This window comes from Exserohilum turcica, assembly GCF_000359705.1.
Source record: "Exserohilum turcica Et28A unplaced genomic scaffold SETTUscaffold_9, whole genome shotgun sequence".
NCBI classification, from domain to species: Eukaryota; Fungi; Ascomycota; class Dothideomycetes; order Pleosporales; family Pleosporaceae; genus Exserohilum; species Exserohilum turcicum.
In genome coordinates, this window is record NW_007360310.1 from 1,294,368 (window position 1) to 1,309,319 (window position 14,952).

The 14,952-nt window shown below is 58.4% G+C and overlaps 5 protein-coding genes across 5 annotated transcripts; 4 read left to right on the forward strand and 1 right to left on the reverse strand.

Moving 5' to 3' along the window:
• Window positions 1-1,706: 1,706 nt before the first annotated feature.
• SETTUDRAFT_24520 (uncharacterized protein) lies at window positions 1,707-2,158 on the forward strand (the record flags this gene model as incomplete). The annotated part of the gene is made up of 2 exons (XM_008033005.1): window positions 1,707-2,079; window positions 2,133-2,158. 2 exons carry the CDS (start codon window positions 1,707-1,709, stop codon window positions 2,156-2,158), a joined length of 399 nt encoding a protein of 132 aa, XP_008031196.1.
• A 2,806-nt stretch (window positions 2,159-4,964) lies between these two features.
• Window positions 4,965-5,814, forward strand: SETTUDRAFT_35893 (uncharacterized protein; the record flags this gene model as incomplete). Its single annotated transcript, XM_008033069.1, has 2 exons — window positions 4,965-5,300; window positions 5,326-5,814. 2 exons carry the CDS (start codon window positions 4,965-4,967, stop codon window positions 5,812-5,814), a joined length of 825 nt encoding a protein of 274 aa, XP_008031260.1.
• Window positions 5,815-7,053: 1,239 nt separating this feature from the next.
• On the forward strand, window positions 7,054-8,805 carry SETTUDRAFT_100946 (uncharacterized protein; the record flags this gene model as incomplete). The annotated part of the gene is made up of 2 exons (XM_008033378.1): window positions 7,054-7,546; window positions 7,682-8,805. The coding sequence occupies 2 exons, from the start codon at window positions 7,054-7,056 to the stop codon at window positions 8,803-8,805; spliced, it is 1,617 nt and encodes a 538-aa protein (XP_008031569.1).
• Window positions 8,806-9,863: 1,058 nt separating this feature from the next.
• On the forward strand, window positions 9,864-12,254 carry SETTUDRAFT_35895 (uncharacterized protein; the record flags this gene model as incomplete). The annotated part of the gene is made up of 1 exon (XM_008033070.1): window positions 9,864-12,254. The coding sequence occupies one exon, from the start codon at window positions 9,864-9,866 to the stop codon at window positions 12,252-12,254; it is 2,391 nt and encodes a 796-aa protein (XP_008031261.1).
• A 337-nt stretch (window positions 12,255-12,591) lies between these two features.
• SETTUDRAFT_174660 (uncharacterized protein) lies at window positions 12,592-14,842 on the reverse strand. The gene is made up of 2 exons (XM_008033379.1): window positions 12,793-14,842; window positions 12,592-12,740 (listed from the first exon to the last, which is right to left on the reverse strand). Exons 1-2 carry the CDS (start codon window positions 14,767-14,769, stop codon window positions 12,606-12,608), a joined length of 2,112 nt encoding a protein of 703 aa, XP_008031570.1. The 5' UTR covers window positions 14,770-14,842; the 3' UTR covers window positions 12,592-12,605.
• Between the last annotated feature and the right edge of the window lie 110 nt (window positions 14,843-14,952).

The following is a 14,952-nucleotide window of genomic DNA, read 5'->3' on the forward strand; positions in this document are numbered from 1 at the left end:
CAGCGGACTAGAGCATACATGTGCTGTTATCTTGTCCGGGGCATGAGGGTTGTACCATGTAGGTGTCGGAATTGCGACTACTTTCACGTGAAACAAGCCATGTTGTTGGGCAGTCCCGAGCACGTTCCGCACGCAGCACCTGCATCATGTCGTGAGCCGGTTAAAAAAGGTAGTATTATACGCGCCGGTGAAACGGCGTGGGAAAGAGAAGGAAAGGAATCCCAACGCATGAATCATGTCGGCCGTGTGGTGAGCACTTGGATCCTCCGTGTGCACGTGAAACTGGTCCATCTGGGCAGTGCGCGATGCAGCCTACTCCGGACGCCATGACGTACAGAGGGCCAGGCCGAAGAAGCAACGCAGACGGGCACTCGGAAACGCACTGGCGACGGCTTTGCAGCTCCGACGCTGTTGGACCACATGTCCCACGTTTCACGGGCGGGATCCGCAAAGACGGCGTCTCGCAATGCTATCTTGTGTGCATTGGTGGTATGTTCTATCTTTTTCCAGCAAAGGCACCACTACAACAGGCGCCTCCGCAAAGTGTATATGATAGATTGTGCAATATGTTCTCTCTGGCAGGTCGAAGACACTGGAAGGGCCATGGAAAATGACCCTCGAGCAACCGGGGAAACGGACTTTTGACCTGCGCCGCATAAGGAGCAGGAATGCGGTGCGCAGAGCGGCAGAGATTTTAATCGCGAGCTTGCTTAGCGCCGGCGGACGTGTTTTTCCGGCGTGGCTCACGTGACGATCCTGCCTTCACGTGACGCCGGCGAGTCGCGGCGAAGCGAGCCAGGTGAAAAAAAAAACCATCGGCCGGGCGCGAGCCTCGCTCTCCTCTTCCATGGCCGCTGATGATAACCACAACACGATAGGAAGAGTAAGACGTAGCCGTGTGGCCGCGACTGATTACAACTCATCACCACCTTCTGAGGCCTGTTCAGCAACCCCACGGGATTCGCGCGCGAGCAAAAGTGCTACGCCTGTGTTACAGGTGGTGCGGCGGAAGCTCGACGCGACCGTTGGATGACACCTGTATGTTTCGCAGATTTGAGAGGGCGCGCAGGTCCATGACACGGCCTCTGTGCCAGGAAGGCATGGCGACTTCGCAACGGCGCACGTCGCTGCTTCAGATGGCCCGTCGCTGGAAATACCGTTGTTTCAGCAGCGCAGAAAGGGCGGATGACGGACGGACAGACGGCTAGGGTCGTAGTCGGAGGCTACAGCTACACTCCAGCGTGCGTGCGCGCTCCGAAGATGAGCACGACGAGCACGATGAGCACGAGGCGGCGGCGGCGGAGGGCGAGGGGGGCTCGACTTGATGCTGAGAAGGCTCACGTGTTTCCGATTCATGGCCGTCGTACCTGGGGTTGCAGGGTGGCATGTCGCCCTCGCATCCATCTCGTTTGCTTTGCCTTTTTGCTTCGGTCATTGTATTTCGGCACATGTGCGGTGGCCTGCCCTTGGCCAGGAGCCTTCGGCGTCTGGGCGTCCGAGCGTCGAGGCGTCTTTGCCGGATTGGTCGACGTGCTGACCGCAACGTGCGGCTTCATGCCCTGGGCCTACTCACCGACTCGAAATTTGATCGAGCTTGCCCCGGCGGCCTCTACTGTCGTCTGCGTCTGGCTCCATGTACTCGTAAAATGAATCCAGACCGTTTGCAGCCTGCCACGACGACGCCTAGTAAGCGCACCTCGTGAATCATGGGTGCGTGCGACCATACCGTGGCACGCATTCGGGTGTACACTGCCGCTGCTGCTGCCAGAGACTTGGACTTGGGCTTGCTCCTCCTACACTATTTCTACTACTACGACGCCTACCGGCACGGCAGCATGGGAGGCCAATTTGGAATGACTGCGCCTTTACGTCAAGACTCGACCGACGTCACCGCGGGCCCCATTGGATCCTTTGCTACCCACGACTACTACGGCCAACTGCTACCCTACGTGCCACTCGCCGCCCGCGCCTCCACCAATGGCTTTGGTTGTGCTGATATGCGTCAGTTTGAATTGCGATCATCGACGTCGCCGCGCTTCCTGTGCCCAAGATCTGCGCTTGGATCGGCGGCGACTCTGGGTGAGCAGCGTCGGGGGGGTTTTTTTTTGCTATTTGGGAAGCACAGTTGCTAGCCGTCTACGGACGGTTTGACCCGTAGCGTTGCAAGACCCTGATGGTACGAGCTCGCTGCTGTCTCGCCGAGATGTTGAGCGAATTGGATTGGGCCAGCGCGTGGATTGCACCACACGCCAGCCGGGTCGAATCATGGCGCGGCGGAGACATGGCAGCCATGTGCCCAGGCGCGACGTGCCGAACGTTTCGCACCGTAGGGGACGCTATTAGCCATGGAGGCCTTTGGACAATGGATTGCGCGGGCCTAATCGTCCCGAGCCAGCCACGGCTAGCCACAAGGACAATGGCGGCGGCCGTGTTGCTTATCACCCACGGCGATGCATGCCCACACCCACGACCACGACTACGCCTACGCACATGGACGACACGACATGACATGACACACCCGCACCCACACACTCAGGCCTATACCCACACTCCCGCACATACCCACCCACCCACCCACGCCCACACGCCCACACGCCCACCATGGCCAGCCGCCTCGGATGCCAATGCTGCCAGCTGTTGCTGATGGCGGTGCTGATGATGCCATCCGTCCCTCGAATCCGCAGCCCCCCCAGACGCTCCGTGTCTCTGCTGGCTGTACCGACATCGAGGTACCCGCGCCAGCACGATCGCCTTGGGGCCCTGTGAAACGCGGGCACGATGCTGCTATGGCCCAAGAGGCTCTGACAGACGGCCTTGTCATCCGTATGAGGCAGCTGGCAGATCGCAGCGTCGACCCATCGGGACCGCGAGCACGGGCGCCGCGCTCCCCCCAGGCAGGCCAAACGAAATTCGCGTTATGCCCGCGCAAGGGTGTGGCTCGTTTGCAATCTCGTGCGAGTGGGTGCCGTGCCTTTGGTGCCGTGCCTTGGGCCTTCTGGAATATTTTTGCTTCCCCACACGCCGTGCTGCGTGCGCTGTGCGGAATGCATGCCACAATGCTATGCAGTGCAGCGTCTCGTGCTTGCGCCCAGGACGACCCTTCTTGTAACACGCAGCCCAGACGCTGCGCAGGCCAATGTGCCGCGGGCCCACGACCTGGCGACCGCTGCCCACCAGCCCACCAGCCCTCGACCACCACCACCACCACCACCACACGCGTCTCGTCTGGGTCTGACGGCAAGTGGAACTGCCTGCAAGGGTCCGCCTTCTCGAGCCGTCGTCGTCGCTGCCGGACCTGCCGCTGCGACGACGAACAGGCGGTCGAGGTGGCTACGCCATGGCCTGCTCCCAAAACTCAGACACGTGGGCTTTGCTGCTATCTCCGCCGTCGTGGTAAGGCGTGTGTAATAGTCGATAGTGGCATATAGTTGTCGGCGACCAGGGCAGGCGGGCGGAGTCAGGCCATCCGTTTGCCTCAGACACACACACACACACACACACACACACACACACACACACACACACACACACACACATTACACATGGGCCACGACACAGGCGTGCGCGGGGCTTGACGGGACAGACGCGAGCAGAGCGACGAGAGTGGCACAGTTGACGAGCAGGCTGGGGGAGCTGGCGCTGGTGCTGACTACTGGGTTGACGATTTGAGTTGGTGGACACGGCGGATGGCGTGGCAAGACATCCGAAGGGCATGGGCGGCGAGTCAAAGGGCCGCTTGGCCTGGATGGTCAAACCATGGGCGAGCGGGATGGAAGCCACGACCCCGCCAGCCTGGAAACCTTCCTCAAATAGCGGAAGATCAGGGCCTGGCGGGGCGCGCCCAATGGCAGCGCCGCGCCGAGTGGGGCGGCCGCGCGAGGGTGGGCCGACGCTAAGGAAGCCATGCCTGCTTCCCCGACGCCGAGGCGGTGGCCGGGACCGCGACGCACACCTGAACACACCCACCCGCGGCCAGCCCAAGGGCGCGACAAGACAAGACGCGCGACAAGAGAGCGGGGACGGCAACGCGAGAGACATGGCGAAGGACATGGACATGGCCACGGAGAGAGAAAACGACACGGCACTTGGCCACCGCCGCCGCCGCCGCCGCGAGTCGCTGCTGGGCCCTTGTCGAGTCGCCGTCGTATGGGACCGTGACCGTGGCCGTGGAAGATTGCACACCATGTACGCCTGGGCGTGAAGCGGTAACAGTCACAGTCACAGTAACAGTAACAGTAGCAGTAGCAGCATCAGACCGACGGCCACAAGAAGAGCGAGGCGCAGGCAGACGGACACCGCCTTGTTCCCCACGAACGCAGCATTACCGCTGTTCTGCAGCAGCTGCAGCAGGCTCCTGCGACTGCTGCATCTCGTGCTGCTGCCGGCTAGCCCTACTGCTACGGCCGCCTACTAGCACGCACGCATTTCCTGGGGTCGCGATAAGCAGCAGGCCAGGCGAGAGAAGTCGGTCTGCACGCGCATCCATGTCCCGCCCTCCCTCTGTACATGGCTGGGAGCGCAGCTAGGCACATGGAGTAGATATGGCCTGCTACTCGACTAGCCTAGCCCTACATGTACTCGCTGCACCCGTACCAGAGCACGCGCAGGCATAGGCGCAGGCCCGGCGCAGGCGTGCAGAGGGCGTGCCTGCCGTTTGTTCCTGCATCGTTCCTGCAGTAGGACGCTATGCTGCATCCATGACGGCTGCAGCCAATGTGGGGGACGGCGGCCATGCCCATGTCTTCGGCCCTGTTCGACTCGACCAACGCTTGTCCCGCCCCAGTCGCGCCGCTTTTACCTCGCGCCCATTTAGGCCTCGGCGGCGGCTTCACAACTCTGCATCCGCTCGCATTCAATAGCTCGTTTCTATTTTGTGCCGGCTTTTGTACGCGCCCCCCCCCCCCGGCCTGCACAACTGAGCCCGCCCCGCCCAATCGAGCGCCGCCCTCATCGTCATCACCAGCATGCTTACTGTCGCTACTGCTGCCATCACCACCACCATCACCACCAAGAGCGCGGCAAATCCATGGTCCTTTTTCATGCGTTATTGGGCTTACCTCAGCCGCTGCCTTGGCCTGGTGCGGTGCTGGTGCTGGTGCCATGTGGGAAAACAGGAAAAGAAGGAAAAAAAAAAGGCCGCGTCTGAAACACTCGATGGCATGCCACCCAAGCAGAGGCAGCAGCAGCAACATCATCATCATCATCATCATCATCAGCAGCAGCAGCAGCAGCAGCAGCACCAACTATATGGACTTCGCACCATGCGTCGTCTCCCGTCCCCCCCTCTGGACGCGCTCGACGTATGTGTATGGACAAAAAACACAGAAGCGGCACCGCAATGGTGGCGACGTGCAGCTGACCTGCACACGACCTTGTCGCACCATCCAGGATAGACGTGGTGCTGGCCACTGGGAGACGGCGGCTGCTCGTCTTGCATCATGGCTGACGTTTCTGCGTGAGCCGGGCGTGGCCAGTCTCGCTCCAGCGTTGGGCGACGCGTGTGGCAAAGGATTTACTTTCTGCATTCGCTGCAGGAAACATTGCGCGATGTCGCTCCATGACTTTAGGCTCGCAGGACGCATGGTTGGGGGGGTGCAGCTGTTGGGCATCGTGAGACGTCGCTACCGCTCTTTTTCTGTTTGCGCCGGCGCGGGAAAGCATGGCCAAGTGTCGCAGGGCCGGCCAGATGACGAGGCGGACGGGCAAGACGACGACGGCGGCGACGACATGGGCTCTACCACCGTCATCCGCGTTGCTTCTGCACTGGGCGAGAGCGGTGATACTGCGGGCGGTGCGGCCGTGTTTGGTGTGTGACGGAGGCGCGCGGCGTTATCAAGACATGCGTCGACGTCGCCCATCCGCATCGCGACAGCAGCGGAAGAGCCGTACATGTTTCAAAACAGAGGGCCAAGCGACAGGGTCTGGCTGCTATCGTCATTATCGATTGGCAGATAGCATGATAGGCTGATTGAAACCTGGTCGCGCTAATTTGGAGCCGAGTTGGAGTCGTGTGAGAGGCGAGGAGAGGAGTGGGAGAGTGTGTCTGGCACGACTGGCACCCGACACCCACGCACCACGCGCGCGCACACACACACACAGCGAGAGTCGCACATCCACTCGCCGGCAGCAGCGGCCAGCACTGCGCGCGCGGTGCGTCGCAACGGCATGGCGGCGGCAACAGCGAGAGCGCGCGAGCGAGACAGAGAGACAGGCACCGCCGCACTGCTCAGCTGGCGTGGCTGCTTCGCCATTCGGAGAGGGCGGCGGGCGGCGGGCGGCGGCGGCGGCGATACACACAGGCACAGGCACAGACAGGCACAGGCTGAGGCTACGCAGGCCGACCCTCCACGGCCACGGCACCTGAGCCAATACGCGCAGGCTGGCCGGAACCGCCGCGCACATCTCATTTCGCCTAAAGCCCCATGCAGCTATGCATTGGGCGAATAATTTTAGGCCCCAAACCCCGGCATCAATGCACTCGCTGCTTTTGACGCGAGTCACGCCTAGGGTCTAATGCAGGATCCCATTCCTAGCTGGCATGTGGAGCGCGCTGCGCCCCGACGCACTAAAGCGAGCCGTCCTGGAGTGTGTGCTCATCAGTTCTCTTTTTCACTGGCCTGCCCTGGTCCAAGGTTCATCAACCACGCCCCTCTCGTTTCTTTCCGCCATCGCTGTTCACCATTTCATCTTGGCTCATAATTTTGTGCCCTCACACTCTTTGACCTTTATTATCTATTAAGTGACGGTTTCGTTATTACGACCCGTTCCACAGTCACTCCTTCCCACCCTCTCTTACCCCCCAAGACCGCATCCTCCCTACAGCCAACCACCAACACCACCACCACCACCACTACTACTACACTACTACACTACTACTACTACTAATTCGTCCCTCCTACTCTTCTTCTCCCGGTACCCTACCAGCAACCCCATTTACACACACCACACACCCATCCGGCTCTTCGACTCCAACAACCACATACACACACACACACACATCCCATTCCCGCTCTTGCAATGGAAGGCTCATACCCTATCCACCCTACCCACGCCATGCAGTCACCATTCTTCTACTACAACCCAGACCCCCAAGGCGAGAACAACACGCGCCAGCACGGTCACTTCACACCCCACCCTTCCGGTCAGGCAACCTTTCAAGCACAAAACATGTACTACCAGAGGCCAACATCGGCAAACTCGCACATGTCGTATCCTCACACAGCCTACGCCAGCCAGATGATGACTCCCGTCGCCTCGCCCCAGCCCATGTACCAGAAGCCGGCCATCTTGATCCAACCTCAGGACTCGCCTTACCTTCACCCCATTGACACCGACTACTCCTTCTCTCCCGCCACTCCTCCTCTTTCTTCGTGCGCCAGCAACACCAGCAGCCCTTCATCGTGCGATGTTCTGCCCACTCCCCTGCACGACATGTTCCCCGGCGAGGGCATGGAGGGTGTCAAGCAAGGCTGCGAAGGCGAGGTCTTTTCCGAGATTCTTTCTGCTGGCCTCGAGTGGCGTTCGACTACCCCACCCATGACTCCAGGTATGTCTCTCTCTCTCTCTCCTTCACAACCGTCCACTTTGCGTAAAGTGGGCGGTTGGCCGCTGCCTTCACCTGTCGCCCGCCCGCCAACCCCTCTGTGAATGCGTGAATCGACTCGGCTAACGCGTCTCCCAGTCTACATTCAGCCCCCCTCGTCCAACCCAGGCTCATACCTTCTTTCTGCCACTTCTTGCCCTTCTCTGTCCCCTTCTCCATCACCTCTGCCCCGCACCACGGTTGCCGAGGCTGAGAACAACTTCTGCAACCCCCGCGACCTCACTGTTTCAGCGGCGTCTGAGCTTCCCATTGTCACACTTTGCCCCGGTGACGAAGAGCACAAGGTGGTCCTCAAGGGCGAGACGGCCAAGGCGGACAGCATCGAGTCTGTCCAGACGTCCAACTTCAACGGCCTGCCCACCTTTGAGCCCCTGTTCGAGCTCGACTGCGAGGACGACTTCAACGGTCTTGTCAACTTCCCTACCGACAACACTCAGTTCCTCGGCAACAAGCGCCAGCGCACTGATCTCGGTGCCTTCTCTCCTGAAGACGACTTCCTCAGCGACGAGAGCTTTACCGACTTTGAGGAGGAGCTCGTCCACGGCCTGCCTATCACTCCTGCTGCCAGCGACTTTGAGAACATGTCAGCGGCTGCTGTGTCCAAGAGGCGAACTGTCAAGAAGGCTCGCTCGGGCTTCGGTGAGACCGAGTCTGACTTCCAGGGTAAGCAACAGACATCCGGTGATGACAACACCATGTCTGGAGCCTCGAGCCAACAAGAATCAGGTCAAGCGGAGAATGCTGTTGTCTCAAGCTCTGACGAGAACACGACTCCCGTCGCGCCCACCAGCCGCCGTGGCCGTAAGCAGTCTCTGACTGACGACCCTTCCAAGACGTTTGTCTGCACCCTGTGCTCCCGCCGCTTCCGCCGCCAAGAACATCTCAAACGCCACTACCGCTCTCTCCACACTCACGACAAGCCTTTTGAGTGCACCGACTGTGGCAAGAAGTTCTCGAGGAGCGACAACCTGTCGCAGCACCAGCGTACCCACGGAACGGGTGCCGTCAGCCTCGAGGTCATGGGCTCAGACTTCCACCACACAGAGATGCAACACAGCCAGGCCGGTGCTTTTGGTGCCCAGGCCCCTTCTACAATGGGTGAGATCCTCTACAATGCCGCTGCAGAGATCCCCACATCAAGCTCAGATGGATCCGAGCACGAGTCATCACCCAGCCAGAAGAAGCGCAAGAGGAACGAGTAGGCACCTGTGCCCCTTTGCCACGCTTCTCTTTTCAACTTTTAACGACCCTTCATGACATTCACAACATCCGGTAGAAGACATTTGCATCATGCTAGGTGGCTAGTTCGTCTACCTTGACGTCGATACGCAATGGCGCCATCGCTAGACACGCGGCACAGGTTTCTTTTGGCGGTCAAAGTCTCCTACTGATCATCAAAAGCTCCTTGCTTTCCTTCTCCCCTTGTAATCTACGCCTTTGAATGTGGCTGAGAAGACACTTCGGGCTTAGCTTCTTTCTTCACCACCTCACTGCGGGTTTTCACATTTGGGCTTGGCACTTTTCTTTGGGGTTTTCGGGGGCGGGGAGATTGGGTAACACTGGCAGAACGGATAGATTTGGTGTTTTTTTTTGTTAGCCTCTCTGGTTTTCTTTTCTCTCATGACGACATGGCCACTACCTACCCTCCTCACCGGCCATTGTCGCCGCGCTGCCCTCTTGTTCACCCTACATCCTTGCGCGTTTTACACTCGTTGTAATTGCGCTGCGGCCTCTCCGCACGCGCTCTGACATTCTGGGAATCTTCGCTTCTTTCTTCATCCACCATACACATGTAATCGTCTGACTTGTTACCCTTGCTCGGCAAATCCTTTATTTTTTCAAGTTTTGTCGTAGCCGACTGTAGGTTAGAGGTGCTGGCACTGTCCGACTATCATAGCAAAAAAAAAATCATGTTACACCGACACTTGGACACAGTGTTTTGTTTGCTTCTGCCTGCCCTTCCGGTGAACCCGTGAGCCGCGTAATCCTCGGAAAGAGGGCTTTTTTGCTGCCCTTTATGCAAACGTGTGGCGAGTACAGGCCGCAACCTGGGAGGGTTTTGTACTGGTCAAGTTTACTTTTTTAGAATACAGGACCGGCTTCTAGCGTGGGGCTAATCTTGTTTAGCGAGTAACCTGTGGCCTGCATGACTACTTTTCATGCATCGGCCCGCCCTCAACCCCAGCACCAGCACCAGCACCAGCACCAGCGTCGCCTTTCCTCGTTGCATGTCGGGTGCCGCCGTCTTCATCTGTGCGCCATGCCGTCGCCGCTCAATGTCATTGCATTGATCTCGGGCGGCAAAGACTCGCTCTTCTCCATCCTCCACTGTCAAGCAAACGGCCACAGCGTCGTGGCACTGGCCAACCTACACCCAGCGCCCGGCAACAATGACAGCGGCGACGACATCAACAGCTACATGTACCAGACGGTCGGCCATTCGGTCATTCCCCTCTACGCGCAGGCGCTAGGACTCCCGCTGTATCGACGCGAGATTACGGGCACAGCGGTAGACTCGAGCCGGGATTATGCGGCGCCGCCGACGTCGCCTTTGTCGCAGAAGCAACGGCAGCACGATGAGACTGAAGATCTGGTCCCGCTGCTCCAGCGCGTCATGCACGACCATCCCCACGCCAATGCCGTGTCTACAGGCGCCATTTTGAGCACCTATCAGCGCACCCGTGTCGAGTCTGTTGCCCTTAGGCTGGGCCTCACGCCGCTGTCGTACCTGTGGCAATATCCGTTGCTCCCGCCGTACACGCAGTCGTCCCTGTTGCATGACATGTCTGCCGTTGGGCAAGAAGCAATCATCATCAAGACGGCGTCTGGTGGCCTAGACGAGGCCTTTTTGGGCCTCGACGTCGCGGCCCCGGCATCCATTGCGAGGCTAGCCAGAGCAATGGCCCGGTTTGGTGACGCCGGTGATGGTGCAATCCTAGGCGAGGGGGGAGAGTTTGAGACGCTGGCTCTCGACGGGCCACGCCCGCTGTGGAAGAAGAGAATTCGCATCCACGCTGGGCCGCCGTTGCTCGTTGACGGCGGGCAGACGGTGCTCCAGGTCCAAGCGAGTAGTGTTGAGGACAAGACTGGGGGAGACGAGGCGGGTACTGCGGCCGTGAGGATCCCAGACCTTTTCGACGACGAGTTTGCAAGAATCCTCGACATCTTAGAGCCTAGCCATGAAGAGGGCGCGTCTGTGGCCGATGATACCGCGCAGTGTACTATCACCACTGAAGCAAGCCATGAGTCTCCAGCCCAACACCTCCCCAGGAACATGGCCAGCGAGACACCCACCGCTTTCACATACTCAAATCTCACAAGCGATGTCCACGCAGCCTCGTCTCCAGCCCGCCAACTCACAAGCCTCTTCCTCCGCCTCGACCACGTCCTGCAGCACTGCAACCTCTGCAAAGCCAGTGTGAACCACTGCACCCTCCTCCTGCGCGACATGTCGGATTTCACCCTCTTAAACCCCATCTACGCCCAGTACTTCACCCACGTGAACCCACCCGCCCGCGTCACCGTCGCAGTGGGAAACCTCCTGCCAAAAGGCATAGATGTAATGCTCAGCGTCATCTTGGACAAAAACCCCTCTCCCTCTTCCTCTTCACAGCACCAACCCCGACAAGGCCTCCACGTCCAGGGCCGCAGCTACTGGGCCCCCGCAAACATTGGTCCCTACAGCCAAGCCATTTCCACGCCCCTACCCATTCACCACCCTTCATGTACCTCCTCCTCCTCCTCCTCCTCCGCGGGGACCCTGGAAACCGTCTACATCGCCGGCCAAATCCCGCTTGTCCCCGCCTCCATGGAAGTATACACCGCACGCGGCTTCGCCGGCCAAGCCACGCTTTCCCTGCAGCATCTATGGCGCATAGGCCGCGCCAAACACGTCCGCTGCTGGACTGCCGCCGTGGCTCTCATCCCCTCAAGTCTCGCTGCGGCCCGTGTGCAGCTCTGCGTGCAAACGGCCCAACAACTCTGGAGCCATATCCACGCTGCTGCTTCCCGTGTATCCGACTCCCACCCCCATAACGATAACGATAATGACGACGAAGATATAGATCCCTGGGATAAACTCAATTCCCACGCTCACACTCACACACTCACGTTCAACGACGCCACGCCCCGCACTACTATCCCTTCCTCACACTTATCCCGTCTGCCGCCGCCCCCGTGCTTCGCAGCACAAGTAAAAGCACTACCTCGCGCCGTGGATATCGAGTGGAGCGCTACAGGCCTGGCTTCTACATCTACTACATCTACGCTTGAACTCCAGCGAGAGCGCCACCCAGAAACAGCGTGTTTGAGCACCATGCGCGTCGCTGCGTCGCTGGCACGCTTTGTCACGCTTGAGATATGCGCCGAAAGCGATGTGCAGTTGCTGGGGAGGTTGGGGTGTGGTGGTGTTAATAGTAAGAGTAAGAGTAATGGGAGGCTAGAGGGTGCTTCAAACTGGGCGACAGCGACTATATACATCAGCCAAACCTCTCCCTATCACGCACAGCTCGCTGCCGTGTTGAGAGCTAGTGCTGGTGGTAGTGGTGTGCAGTGGATCCCGTGTGAGCGCGTGTGGGGCGAGGATGGGCGCGAAGTCAGTGCAGTTTTTGTTGGGAGACGAGACGAGATGAAATCAGCAATCGATGAATAAATGATTGATTGATTGATTGATTGATTGATTGATTGATTGATTGATTGATTGATTGATTGATTGATAGATTACCGATAAAACGGGCATTCGAGTCATGCTTCATCAATTCATACTTCATGTCTATGTATACAAACGTAGACTAATCAACATCAGCTACAAATGCGCAGCAACTCTTGTTGTACTAACAGCGCCCATTGCCCTTGTAAAACAAAGAAAACGCCGTGCATAGTCCGTTATATTTATTTATTGTATATTACACAAAGAAGAGAGTTCTCTTTTTTTTTTCTTCTTCCCCTTCCTCTTGGGGTTCTTCATTTCATGTCATGCATCAGGGGGGGGGTATCATCAAGTCTATGCAATATTTCCAGCGAGGCCGAGAAAGAGGGCTTGGGCTGCAAGTTGCAGGGTCCAAATTCCCACCTTCTTTATGCGGCGTTTGCGCGTGGTTCGGTCCTCGAGGACATCGCGGGCAAAGGCATCGTACATCTACGAGCAACTGGTCAGCACATGATGAAATCAGGAACGGGTATAGACTTACTTCTTTCGACACCTCTTCCATAAGCCCGCTATCGTACAAGGTCCAACTGCCGTCAAACTCACCGACTTTCTTGACGACCCTGCAGTTGACGGGGATAAATGTACGACTCGAGTTGATGTATGCCACAATGGGGCGTACAAGTGCGTTGTTGACATAGGAAATGTCCCTTGTGAAGATGGGGACGGCGGCACGGACATCGTTGAGATGGACGCGCATATCCATAATCATGTAACGCTCTTGTTGTTGCTCGGCGGCAGAGTGAACCTTGTCATCTGGATGATGTTCGTCAAAGCCCTGGACTATGTGATCGGAAAAGTGATGCTTGCGCTGTTGCGTGACGGTGGCTTCGACGCGGTCGTACATGTCAGACATGACCTTGGCAATGCTGTCATCGTTTTCATTGGGAAACATGACATCTGCTACAATGTCGACGTTTCCTTCGTAGATCCACGAGAATGGGCCCTCGTAACCGCGGTTGAGGTGGTCAATATTGAGCCCGTCGATGCGTATCCGGCTGTGCTTCTTCCAGGAACTACCGTCCACCGAATCACGACCGCTGCTGAGCTGGGCGCCCGTGTAGTTGTGGGTTTGTCGGGGGTGAATGGTGAAGAGCGAATTATCAAAAGAACCAGACATCATGTTGGCGGAGAGGAAGTCGTAGAAAAGCCATTGTTTTCGGAGCCTAGGAAGATCGCACGAGAAGATACTGACGGAAAAGGGGCGGAAGCCGTTGGGTTGGTAGACGGTCACCAGTAGGTCTTCTATTCTGAAAGAGTCGAGTTCAAAATCGCCAGGCTGGTGCTCATGCTTGTATGACCTGGGGTCTACGCCTTCAATGGTGCGCACTGAAGTTCGATCCACTACACCGCGGATGCCCTTGATCTCAACATCCTCCAAGAGACCTTTGCCGTTGAACCATTTGGAAAAGGACAGCGTGATGTTGACAGTGTCGATGGAAATGTCAAACTGCGTGTAGTTTGTGTCTTCTTCTGGTTCTGTCTTGCCTGAAGACGCATCGTGGGCATCCTTTTCATGCTGAGCCCGAGCGGCAGCGGCAGCAGCCATCTCTGTCTGCGAACCCTTGCTAACCTTGCCTGTGCCTTGTCCCGGACGGCGCGAAACAAAGACGTTGCGAAAGGAAATGACACCGTCTCCCCACTTGGGCACCACGGCCGTCTCGAAGACGACCTTGATGCCCGAAGATTTTGTCAGGTAGTTGCCAATCCACTTGCCGACCGTCTCCTGCGAAAAGGCTGTGTTGACGAGGAAGATGGTCAGCATGAAAAATGTCGTAGTTCCCAGGATGATCCATAGTACATGAGCGGCGATGACCCATGAGAAGAGGGCGTAGATCTCATCGGCGTTAAAAGGACGGGTGCTCCGAATGGTGAGCCATTTGAAGTGGATCTTGATGCGCGACCAGAAGCCCGAGGCAGCCGCCAGCAATTCTGCTTTGCTGGGGCGGTATAGGTGTGGTAGGTGGTGTGGCAGGCGGTCGAGGAGGTGCCTTGGGGCCTCTGGCGTGTCGGGCTGCTCTTCCGGTGCTGGCTTGGACGACGTGGGCGGCGCATTGGGCTGGGACGAGGAATTGGCCTGCGGTGCTTGGGCGGGCGGAGAAGGCTTATTCTGGGATGAGCCCGGCGTGACTGAGCTCTTGTTGCGGCGGCCGCTGCTCCTGTGCTTTCTCAGTGTGCGCGAGGCCTTGGACGAGGCGTGGCGGGTCCAGGCTGCGGAGAGGGTGGCAGTGACGCTCTGCTGGACATGGTGTGTGCGGGGCTTGGGTGCGGGCGGAAAGCAGGCCAGGTATGGCGAGGGCGTGATGTGAAGCCGACATGGTGTTGACAGCGACCAAGTCGATAATGACGATGCCTGTGCCCACGCAGCAAGCACTGGGCGCGGGACGGCAGCCCTCTCTCTCAGCAGGTGGCCAGCGACAGGGCGCCACAGGAAGCCGAGCGTTCCCACATGCTTGTTCATGATAACCGCGGCGGGGACATGGTCGACGTTGGCAGGCAGAGGGAGGAGGCGAAGGCGAAGGCGATGGGGCTGCGAACGGGAGGGTTGGCGATGCGAGGAAGAGCGACGACGAAGATTCACGTCATCTGCTCTGATTGACTGCACCAGCACATGCAAGCCAAAAAAGAAGGCGGGCGGGCGGGA

Bases quoted from the DNA above. Each gene is read 5' to 3' on its own strand.
- SETTUDRAFT_174660 (XM_008033379.1), bottom strand. From the start codon at position 14,769: ATGAACAAGCATGTGGGAACGCTCGGCTTCCTGTGGCGCCCTGTCGCT. The intron at 12,741-12,792 runs GTAAGTCTATAC...AGTTGCTCGTAG, and splicing joins TGGAAGAGGTGTCGAAAGAA to ATGTACGATGCCTTTGCCCG.